Source organism: Hyla sarda, chromosome 6 (assembly GCF_029499605.1).
Source record: "Hyla sarda isolate aHylSar1 chromosome 6, aHylSar1.hap1, whole genome shotgun sequence".
In the NCBI taxonomy this organism is placed as follows: Eukaryota; Metazoa; Chordata; class Amphibia; order Anura; family Hylidae; genus Hyla; species Hyla sarda.
This window is the reverse complement of record NC_079194.1, coordinates 116,842,858-116,855,278: the sequence shown is the minus strand read 5'-3', so window position 1 is coordinate 116,855,278 and position 12,421 is coordinate 116,842,858. Positions and strand designations below refer to the sequence as shown.

Sequence of the window (12,421 nt, the reverse complement as noted above, 5' to 3'; positions counted from 1 at the left end):
TTGAATTGTAATACCACATACAACCTGAGGACAGGTGTTGTGCTGTTTTTTTTTTGAGGAAAGCTATGTTTTTCTAATCCTACATAACTCCTTAAGGTAGGGCAGTGTTTCCCAACCAGGGTGCCTCCAGGTGTTGCAAAACTACAACTCCCAGCATGCCTGGACAGCCAAAGGCTGTCCAGGCATGCTGGGAGTTGTAGTTTTGCAACATCTGGAGGCACCCTGGTTGGGAAACACTGCTGCAAAAAGGGTCATGAAGATGAAGCCAAAGGCTGTCCAGGCATGCTGGGAGTTGTAGTTTTGCAACATCTGGAGGCGCCTGGTTGGGAAGCACTGGTGCAAAAAGGGTCATAAAGATGAATGAAACATGGATTCTGATTGGTGGCTTTAACCAAGTCTTCTTCCTGCTGGGATCCGAGTTCATTTACTTGAAATAACATTTCTGATGATATGTCACGTCTGCCTTACGTTCAGTCCCCCCCGCTGTTAGCTGCCTTCAGCACCCCGGACAGCTCTCTAGCTGCCAACAGTAAACATGGCGCCAGCATTTACTGTCACTGACTCATCTGCCGCTCCTGCGCCTGCGCCTCGGGATCTACCAACTCCTTACTCCAGTAAAGGGGGAGGGTAGGGAGCTGGGGTGGAGCGGACCATTAGGGTTGCCGGGAGCCATGTTGGTGTTGAATGAAGGGAGGGTGAGGAGATGCTGCGCCCGGAGAGTCTGGGAAGAACCGAGTAGATGGTAGCTGCCAAGGCAAGGAGACAGACGGGAGGAACGGGGGAGGGGAGCACTGCTGCCCAGTGAGGGCTGCTCCGTGCCAGGAGGACAAGGTGGGATACTATGGCTGCTCTGCTGCTGGGAACAAGCCTGTCTTTGCATCTCTTCCAGCTGCTTCTCCTCCTCTCCTCCAGCCCTTTGTTCACTTGTAGCCTGGAGAAGCATGCAGGAAGCTGGGAGAACACCGGGAGCCTCAGCCCTCCTCCAGTCATGTGCATTGTGGAGAAGGGGGCTTGCATTGCAAGGCTGCTCCTGCTGCTGGGTGACATCAAGGGGGCTCAGTGCATGGTGGAAGCCCATCAGGCCAAAGGTAATGGCAGCCAGGAGGGCTTCTTCAGGCACCCATGGCATTCAAGCTTTGGTTGGGGACCTTTAGCAAGGAGGATTGCTGGACAATTGTCTGGGTGCAGCTTTGCAAAGTGCATTCATAGAACTTGGGGGTCAAGCCAGCCCAGTGCATGCAGGTGCATTCCTATAGGGGGCTGCAGAGGGAAACCAATGCATGGACCTGGCACCTGCTTTTATCTGCCAAATTCCAGCTCTGTGCCTCCAGCCTGTGTTATTATAAGGACCAAGGACCACCAGACCAAAGGGGACCCCCCTCCCTGTCACTGGATTACAAATGTGCCACTGCTACCTAAGGATTGTCTGCTCACCTTCGGACCCCATTGCCTTAAGAATCACAGTAAAGACATTTTTGTTCTTTTACAACACTGCCAGCCAATACTACTGACATTCAGTGATGCCGCGCCAAGCAATAGGACAATGTTTAAGAGGAGTTCCTTACAACACATTGTGGTCAGTAGGAGTGACAGGTATGTCATTGCTCTGAGAATTAACAGTAGTTGCCTTTCCAACCTGAACTGTCCACTTGTCTTCCCCACGCGTTGCTTTTGTAGAAGTTTTCTGGGGGGCGCAGGAGGTGGGCATCGTACCCGGGACAGTGACAGCGGTGACTTGAATGTGGATGGACATTGTGCTACTCTGGGGATTGTAATGGTTAAAAGTAGTGGATCTGGTCAAGCCCATGGGGGCTCATGTGGTTTGTTTTGCTGTGCAGATGACCAGGGGGTTTACGGATCTCCCGGTGAGAGGAATTGTACTAGGAATTTCCTGATCCTTGCCTTTTTGCCTAAAGAAGACACTCGTCCGGTTGTGCTATGTATAAACCAGCATTCCCTCCAGGTCATCAGGCGCTGTCAATGGAGACATCTACGGTGGCATAATTTATCTGATATAAAATGGGGAAGATTGGACTGTCAAATGCCTGAATATTACACAGATCATCTCCAGCCTATATTTTCATCAGTAATTTGTATCAATGGGGCTGACCATTTGGTTGTATACACTTGCTCTGGATTAATGGATGGTGGTCAGTGTGGGGGTGTATCTGCAGGTAGTCAGTTTTGTGAGCTCCTCCGGGATCTGCGGTGGTTGAGCAGCATTGAGAATTGCTTGAGAGAGCAGCCCGGAGACAACACGTGGAGAGAGGATATTTCAGCACCAGCAGATCAGACAGCTCCCAGGGTGGCTCCAGCTGCTCCTACACATCCCTCAGCTCTCTTCCCTCAGTTGGAGCTGTCCCTGAAAGAACCCTGCTCTGTTTATTTCCCATTTAACACCACCAAAGGTTGCTCAAAAGCTACTTTTCCACTATCTGACCTAGGAAAGCTTGCAAATATTGACCTGTATACTCAGCAGCAATTATCCAGCAGCAAAGAAATGCAGCCGAATCCATTCCACCTCCCTCATATATCACATACACACGGTGTCAAACAGGGGATCAGTGGGAGGAGAAGAGAGAGGGCATCCCTTCCATTAATAAGAACACGAAGGGCAGCCAACCGGCATCCTCACTTTCCCCAATATAATTATCAGGTTCAGGTGGCTGAAAATCAGCCCCCAGGGACCCCTGTGATAACCATGACAGCACAGGACCCTGATACTGGGGAATCTGGGAGGGTGGTGTACACTATGGATGCCTTGATGAATAGCAAATCTTTAGAGCTCTTCAGTATAGATTCAGTGACAGGTTTAATCTCCACCACTGAAATCCTAGACAGGGAAAACATGGATCTCCATTATTTTCGAGTCACAGCCATAGACCAAGGGAGTCCCCGTTTGTCAGCGACCACTATGGTGGCTGTTACCGTCAATGACAAAAATGACCATAGCCCATCATTTGAGCAGACGGAGTACAGGGAGAGCATTAGGGAGAATGTAGAAGAGGGGTACCCCATATTGCAGCTGAGAGCCACCGATATTGACTCTCAAGCCAATGCCAATATTAAGTATCGATTTGTCAATGAACAAGCCGCCCATTCAGTTTTCGAAATAGATGCGAGGTCAGGACTTATCACCACCAGTGGGCAAGTAGATCGGGAAAAAAGGGAAAAATATTCATTCATTGTGGAAGCCAGTGATCAAGGTAAAGACCCAGGCCCCAGGTCATCTACTGTGAAGGTTGAGATTACTGTATTAGACGAAAATGACAATGTTCCCCAGTTTAGTGAGAAACGTTACATAGTTCAGATCAGAGAAGATATCAAACCTCATACTGAGATTGTAAGAGTTACAGCCACAGATCTTGATAAGGACAGTAATGCCGTGGTCCATTATAATCTTATCAGTGGCAACAGCAGGGGTCAGTTCTCAATTGACAGCTTGAATGGAGCTATACAGGTCGTAACCCCGCTAGACTTTGAAACTGAGAGGGAATATACTCTTAGAGTCCGTGCCCAGGACTCAGGCCGCCCTCCCCTTTCAAACAACACTGGCATGATAAGCGTGCAAGTCATAGACATTAATGACCATGCTCCCATATTTGTTAGTACCCCTTTTCAAGTAAATGTGTTAGAAAATGTCCCCTTGGGTCATTCCGTGATTCACATCCAAGCTGTTGATGCCGATTATGGCGAAAATGCCCGTATGGAATACAAGTTACTTGGGGTCTCCTCCACAACCCCATTCGTAATAAACAGTGCAACTGGTTGGATCAGTGTAAGTGGGCAGCTGGATAGAGAGACTGAAGAGCGCTACTTGTTTGGGGTTGAGGCCCGCGATAATGGTAACCCTCCATTGTCTGCTTCAGCCAGTGTCACCATCACAATCTTGGATGTGAATGACAATAGGCCTGAGTTTACCCAAAGGGATTATTTTATTCGTCTAAATGAAGATGCCAGTGTGGGTACCAGTGTGCTTACTGTCACTGCAATAGACAGGGATGTAAACAGCATCATCTCATATCAGATCACTGGAGGTAATACTCGCAATCGCTTTGCCATTACTACTCAGGGTGGAGCAGGGTTAATAACTTTGTCATTACCCCTTGACTACAAACAGGAAAGACGTTATGTTCTTATGGTGACAGCTTCTGACCGTATCCTGCATGATAACTGTTACGTCCATATAAACATCACTGATGCAAACACTCACCGACCAGTCTTTCAAAGCCCGCACTACACTGTCGATATCAATGAAGATCGCCCCATTGGAAGCACTGTGGTGATAATTAGTGCTACTGATGATGATGTGGGGGAAAATGCCAGGATCACTTACTTTCTGGAAGACAATATTCCTCAATTTCGTATCAATCAAGATAGTGGAGCCATCACACTCAATGCCCCCCTAGACTATGAGGATCAGATGACGTACAGTCTTGCTGTTGTAGCAAAAGATAATGGAATTCCCCAAAAATCTGACACCACTTATGTGGAAATAATGGTTAATGATGTCAATGACAATGCCCCTCAGTTTCTGAACATGCAATATCATGGGATAGTCTCAGAGGATGCCCCTCCCTTTACGAGTGTCCTTCAAATCTCTGCCACTGACCGGGATTCTCATGCGAATGGAAGGGTGCAATATACTTTCCAAAATGGAGAAGATGGAGATGGAGATTTTACTATTGAACCAACCTCAGGTATCATTCGTACTGTACGGAAGTTGGACCGGGAAACTGTTCCCTTCTATGAGTTGACAGCCTATGCTGTGGACAGGGGTATCCCTCCGCAGAGAAGTCCAGTCCGTATTCAAGTAGCAGTTCAGGATGTCAATGACAATGCCCCTGTCTTCCCAGCGGATGAATTTGAGGTCTTTGTGAAGGAAAACAGTATTGTTGGCTCAGTTGTTGGTAGGATCAAGGCTTTGGATCCTGATGAGGGTCCAAATGCCCAAATCATGTATCAGATTGTTGAAGGTAATATTCCTGAAATTTTCCAAATGGATTTTTTTTTCTGGAGAGCTCACCGCCCTAATAGATTTGGACTATGAGACAAAATCTGAGTATGTCATCGTGGTTCAGGCCACCTCAGCACCCCTGGTTAGCAGAGCCACAGTACATATTAAGCTAATTGATCAAAACGACAATACTCCCATTCTAAAGAACTTTCAGATTCTGTTCAATAATTACATCTCCAACAGCTCCAACACTTTCCCCTCTGGGGTCATTGGGAAGATACCGGCTTATGATCCCGATGTATCAGACAGACTCTTCTACACCTTTGAACGTGGGAACGAACTAAATCTTTTGATAGTCAACCACACCAGTGGAGAGTTAAGACTCAGCCGGAAACTGGACAACAACCGACCCTTGATGGCATCAATGTTGGTCACGGTATCAGGTAAATGCTTGTCTGAAATATTATTTAAATGGTATTTATATGGAGTTGCTCCTTTTAGGTTCTTTGCATTGTTATCTTTTTGTTTGTGTAAGGCCTCAGGTCATTGGTGTTCCTCACTCTTCTGTAGAACTAGATTTAGACTTGTTTCTCATTCATTGGGTACAGGTATTTTCATGGTATACAATCTAATTGGAGGAACATTGGAAGAACAATTTCTTCGGATGCAAATTGATGTAAAAAGTTTTTTATTTTTTATTTTTTTTTTTGTCCTTGTGTGCAACGATTTCTGTTCAGTTACCTAGGTTCACCTCCACTCGGCTGCTGTCAGTCGTATTTAGGAATACATTTTAAATTGTAGCCTTGTGTAATATGTCCAAAGGCTGCTGAGAAAAGAAATACAGTTCAGTTTTCTCTCATTTAACCTGTAAGACTTGTCAGCTGACAAGTCTCCATGTCAACAACTATAGACAGCTTGATAGGGTTTGTCTGGAAATTATGCTAGAAAGAATAAGACTTCTGAACTAAGCATATTTTTAGCACAAAACCCCTCCTATTCTTTTTCCATAAAAGTCACCTTTAATATTGGATGTTTACACTTAAAAAATAAATAGTATTTTACCCAAATACCATTTCTCTATAGCGGCTGATCCATAAGATGTAGAAAATTGGGAGGTGATTGGCTACTTTGGACAGCTCCACAGGGGTGTGGAAATGTAAAAAAAAACTACTTGTCCAAGGGACTAAAGCGGAACACAATCTACTTGTTCCTCAAGAAAATCCACTTGTCCTGGTAGATGAAATAATTTCAACCAAAATAGTACGACCCACCCCACTAGACCACCAGGGATGGATATAAGATCCTTTAGACACTGCTGTCAACTTAGACAGCGGTGATCTAATGGTTTAATAGCGGCCACGGCGATCGCAGCATGCCGGGCTATTAGCGGGGGAGAGCTGTAGCCAGCTCCTTTTACACCTGAGGCAAGCCCCCCCCATCTGACCCCTATAACTCCAATTTTTCCATATACAGGGATGTATGAGGGTAATCTTCCCGTGATCTGTAGTTTTTATCGGAACCATTTATTTTCAGAACTTTTATTAGGAAAGGGGCTTATTCACATATATACGCACTTCTTAAAATATTTCCATCACTTTTTCAGTCTTCATAGGGACTTATATATGGAGTCTTTTGATTGGAAACCACTGAACAGCGCTGTGTTACTGGGGGGGGGGGGGGGGGGGGGTCTGCTCCTCCAGTTTGTGTGGTGCATTTTATTTACTCTAATTTATGTGTCAGAAAATGCTGGAAGTTGCATTTAGTTAGTAGATAACTACAACACCCAGCATGCCCTGATAGAGCCTATGGTTGTGTGGGTGTTGCAGCATGTTGCACTGTATAGTAGGACAGTTAAGGTTATTGTGTAACATGCTGGGAGTTGTAGTTTTGGTCCGTGTCAGCTGCAGAGCCATAGTCTGTGTCAAGGAATACTGGGAATTACAGTTAGTAACTACAACACCCAGCATGCCCTGATGCAGCCTATGGCTCTGCAGCTGACCCGAACCAAAACTACATCTCCCAGCATGTTACACTTTATAGTTCTACAGTTTAGGTTATGGTGCAACATGCTGGAAGTTGTAGTTTTGGTTTGGGCGTGTTTGCGTGCATCTGTGGGGCTCTTGGTCGGCGGGCGAGTATGAAGGGGCGGGATTCTGGGGGTGCAATTTAGGGCGGGTGGCCAGAAACCACTAAAAATAAATTTAAAAAAATTAGCACAACTGGCAGCAGCCCATATCATACATTGCATACATACATACATCATACATACAGACACATTATACATACATACACCCGCCGCTGCCCCCCATCATACATTACATACACACACTCAAACCATACATACACACATCATACATACACCCACCGCTGCCACCCCCATCATACATTACATACATACACAGACATCATACACACATCATATATACACAGACATCATACACACATCATATACACACAGACATCATACACACATCCTATATACACAGACATCATACACACATCCTATATACACAGACATCATACACACATCATACACACATCATATATACCCAGATATCATACACACATCATATATATACACAGACATCATACACACATCATATATACACAGACATCATACACACATCATATATACACAGACATCATACACACATCGTATATACACAGACATCATACACACATCGTATATACACAGACATCATACACACATCATATATACACAGACACCATACACACATCTCACATCATACATATACACCATATTTATGCACACATCATACATACACCCGCCGCTGATACACCCCCCCTAATTATACATTACATACACACACAGACATACACACATCATATATACACAGACACCATACACACATCATATATACACAGACATCATACACACATCGTATATACACAGACATCATACACACATCTCACATCATACATCATACATACACCCACCGCTGATACACCCCCCTAATTATACATTACATACACACACAGACATACACACATCATATATACACAGACACCATACACACATCATATATACACAGACACCATACACACATCATATATACACAGACACCATACACACATTTCACATCATACATATACACCATACATATGCACACATCATACATACACCCGCCGCTGATACACCCCCCTAATTATACATTACATACACACACAGACATACACACATCATATATACACAGACACCATACACACATCATATATACACAGACACCATACACACATCATATATACACAGACACCATACACACATTTCACATCATACATATACACCATACATATGCACACATCATACATACACCCGCCGCTGATACACCCCCCTAATTATACATTACATACATATACAACCACCCTTCCCGCCGCCTGCATCCTTGGCCTCCTCACCTGAGCTTCACACTGCTTCACACTCACCAGCTTCTACATTACACAAGAAGCAGGGGGAGAGTGAGGACGAACACAGCTCGGTACACAGCTCCATCCCCCGCACACAGCTCCTCCCCTCCCCCACACACAGCCCCATCCCCTTCCCCTGCTCTGTCTCCACAGGACCTCATCTACCACGGAGAGGCTGCAAGTTTGCACTGGGAAAACACAGAGCAGGGGGGCGAGGGGGGAGAGGACACACTGCACGGGGCTGGGGAGGATTTCTGTGTGTGAAGAGGACAGACTGGGGCATGGGGTGGGTTCTCTGAGCAGCGGTCCCCGGCTACTGAAATCAGCTGGGGGCCGCCGCCCCCTACATACACCCTGAGCGCCGGTGTGAGGTGCAGACTTGCATCGGCTTCTGTGCCTCACACCGGCATTAAAGAAAAATAAGGGGGAAGTCGGTCTGTCCCTGCTAGCCCGATACAGGGCTAAATCTATTTAAAAAAACTACTTGTCCCGGGCGTTGGGCGATAGGATTTCCACATCCCTGGCTCCTGCACTGGCACCATTTTAAATAGGGCCACAAGCCAACATCTGGTTGCCCACCAGTTATGGTGAAATAGCAGCATCATTGCAACCACAAGGTTGCAGGTGACTGTCACTAAACTGTTTATTATTTTGTAATAGTTTTTCACTAAAACATTTATATTATGGTAGTATTCCAGCATTACGGCAACCAAAAGTCAGCATGTAGTCTTAGCCTTAAAGGGGTATTCCGGGCCAAAACTTTTTTTTATACATCAACTGGCTCTGGGAAGTTAAACAGATTTGTAAATTACTTCTATTAAAAAATCTTAATCCTTCCAATAGTTATTAGCTTCTGAAGTTGAGTTGTTTTCTGTCTAACTGCTCTCTGATGACTCACGTCCCGGGAGCTGTGCAGTTCCTATGGGGATATTCTCCCATCATGCACAGCTCCCGGGACGTGACATCATCATTGAGCAGTTAGACAGAAAACTTCAGAAGCTAATAACTATTGGAAGGATTAAGATTTTTTAATAGACGTAATTTACAAATCTGTTTAACTCTACGGAGCCAGTTGATATATATATATAAAAAAAAGGTTTTGCCTGGAATACCCCTTTAAGAGAAGAGCAGGTAATATGTTTCAGGTTGTTATACATTATAAATATCTTTAGAATTGAATTTTGTTATAATTTTATTTTCTTTGTAAATTTAGAAGGTTTTCTTTCCCTTTTGGATTTGGTTCTATTACAAAAAAGAAATGACCTGCTCTTACCGAATCTTTACCATGAAAATCTGGGAGCATAGGCTTCTGTAGATGTGGTTGTTTTAAAGGGCTATCTGAGAAGCCAACTGAAGATGACTTCTTGCATTAGATCATTACTATTCTATAAACAACCTATGTCTCAATATTTTCTCTAACAAATCTATGGGACTAGATAGTAGTTGATGTGTCTGCTGTAAGCGCTTTGTATGTGACTGGCTCACATGCTGTCCCTGGATGACCTCTTCTGTTTAGTAATGAATGTTGTGTTGGCAGCCATTGTCACTGTATTTACTAGGAAATTACCTAGTGTTTATATGCTTCCAGTTAGACAAGGCTGATCCAACTTTTTGGATCAGTGGAAGTTCTTTATGGCCCCTAGAAAGTCATATTGGCTTCTGGAGAGATTAAATTGGATCGGAGAGTCTACAGGATTTTTCAATCTCTGAAGTTAGAGTTCTTTTAGGAATAGGAATACCACTTATTGGTCACACAATGTCTTTGTTATGTATATCCCACCAGTGTCAATACTGTTTTTGAAGTAGCTTCATGGTAGAACCAGTTTGGTAATATCGTCAGTCGTGTCACTGGCCTCATGGGTATCTTATAGCTACATGTATTGCAATCATGTGAAGTGTTGGTAGAGCTTAGTTTGCCATGCATGGGGTCATGACTGTGAATGGGGTTATTTTAGTGCATCATTACAGATTCTGATCCTGAATGTAGACACTCTGTACTTTACATACATCAGCACAGCCATAGATATGTAATGAGTTTTCTGAGACCAACGTCTCCAACCTTAAATATACTCTCACCTTAGACTCATTAAAGAGCAATGATAAAAACATGTCCCCTGTTTCCTTGTATGGATGAAGCACACGCTTCTCTTGTCGGGATAATGGCCCTCGCTCTGTCTTGGCTTTCGTCTTCATCACTTCTTTCTAGATTAGGGCTCTCCAGGGGTTAATTGTATCTGCAGGGCAAACCAATGCTGTGAAGTACAGAGCCCAACCATCCAGTGACCATGAATGTAGAAAACCTTTTCTTGTTCTAAATGCGGCTGGTGAACGTGCATCCAACCTTTTGTCTGCAGCATATTTTCTCATCTAGCTGAAATCTTTATCAGCCTAAATGTAGGTTATGTAAGGATGTATAGTAGCGGCAATACTTCAGCTCACTGTGTATCCTGCCCGCAGCTCGGACAGTGCTATGGCAGGCACCAAAAACAGAATAGAAGAAAGGATATGTCCAGCGCAGGTAATGTGCAAAAATCTTCGTCTTTTATTATTTAAAAGCCAGCATTACAGGAAAAAAGAGGTGACACATTTCAAGTGCCAGTCTGCACTCTTAATCATACATAAGATTTTTGCACATTACCTGCGCTGGACATATCCTTTCTTCTATAAATGTAGGTTGGAATCATGGGAAGTGTCTGATGGTGTCTATTAGTGCTGTGCATTATACCGATTCATACCAAATATGGTGTGTTTTATCTTTACGATATTCATTTTTCACATACTGCAATACTATTTCCATAACAACCAACTCCAATGCGTGATGGCGTAGAGAAACGTCAGGCCGCACAGCATCTCTGGGAAGTGTAGTCCGAGCCGCACTGAACTGACTGTGAGGAGCTGGGAGGGGACTACAACTCCTGACGCAGGAAACTCGAGCAGTACTGCGGAGACATGGAGGAGAGTTACCGGGCAGCCTGACCGAGACCCCGGGTACCATGGTGAGGACCCCCGACCACCGGGAAACTCGAGCAGAATTGCGGAGACATTGAGGAGAGTTACCGGGCAGCCTGACCGAGACCCCGGGTACCATGACACCTGACATCATACTGAGTATCCCCCCCCCCCCCCCCGAAATACCGTTAAATACTGTGAAACCGCTATAATTTAGAAAAATACTGTGATATACATTTTTGGTCATACCGCCCAGCACTAGTGTCTATATAGAAAAATCAGTTAATTCAGAATTAAACCTTGGCGAGAAAGATGTCTAGGAAGATGGATTATGGGGGTTTGTTGGTAAAATGAACAGAGGGATCATCAGTACAACTGAAAATTTTTTATAAAAATATAGCAAAACATTCTTGTGAAAAAGTCCTTAAATTTGTACTTCTGTCTAGTTGACAAAAATATATTATCTTTACTGTGAAAAGTTGAATGAAGAAAACTCTTTGGCAGTCACTAAGTTTCCTGAGTGGCATACCTGACTATTTATGCAGTGATATGGGTGAAGGATGAGCATGTATCACTACAAAAACTGTAACACTTGCTACTGAAGATTCTATCATAGTGGGCCAACCATCCCATCATAGCTTTCATGGTGCCTATTCGAGTTGTCATCCAGATTTCACTGAAACAAAGGAGCAGCTGTCTGAATGAAAGTTCCTACTGTTACGCCGAGCGCTCCGGGTCCCCGCTCCTCCCCGGAGCGCTCGCTACACTTCCCTCACTGCAGCGCCCCGGTCGGTTCCACGGACCCGGGGCGCTGCGTTACCACCTCCGGCCGGGATGCGATTCGCGATGCGGGTAGCGCCCGCTCGCGATGCGCACCCCGGCTCCCGTACCTGACTCGCTCCCCGTCAGTTCTGTCCCGGCGCGCGCGGCCCCGCTCCCTAGGGCGCGCGCGCGCCGGGTCTTTGCGATTTAAAGGGCCACTGCACCGCTGATTGGTGCAGTGGTTCCAATTAGTGTTTACACCTGTGCACTTCCCTATATCACCTCACTTCCCCTTCACTCCCTCGCCGGATCTTGTTGCCCTAGTGC

The 12,421-nt window shown here is 45.0% G+C and overlaps 1 protein-coding gene across 1 annotated transcript in view; it reads left to right on the top strand.

Annotated features, from left to right (window-relative positions):
- The first annotated feature begins 543 nt into the window (after window positions 1–543).
- CELSR3 (cadherin EGF LAG seven-pass G-type receptor 3) overlaps window positions 544–12,421 on the top strand; it is a 191,015-nt gene continuing 179,137 nt past the window's right edge. Inside the window, 2 exon segments of the mRNA XM_056524795.1 lie at window positions 544–5,005; window positions 5,007–5,400. Coding sequence (XP_056380770.1) covers window positions 842–5,005; window positions 5,007–5,400 — 4,558 coding nt within the window. The 5' untranslated portion in view covers window positions 544–841.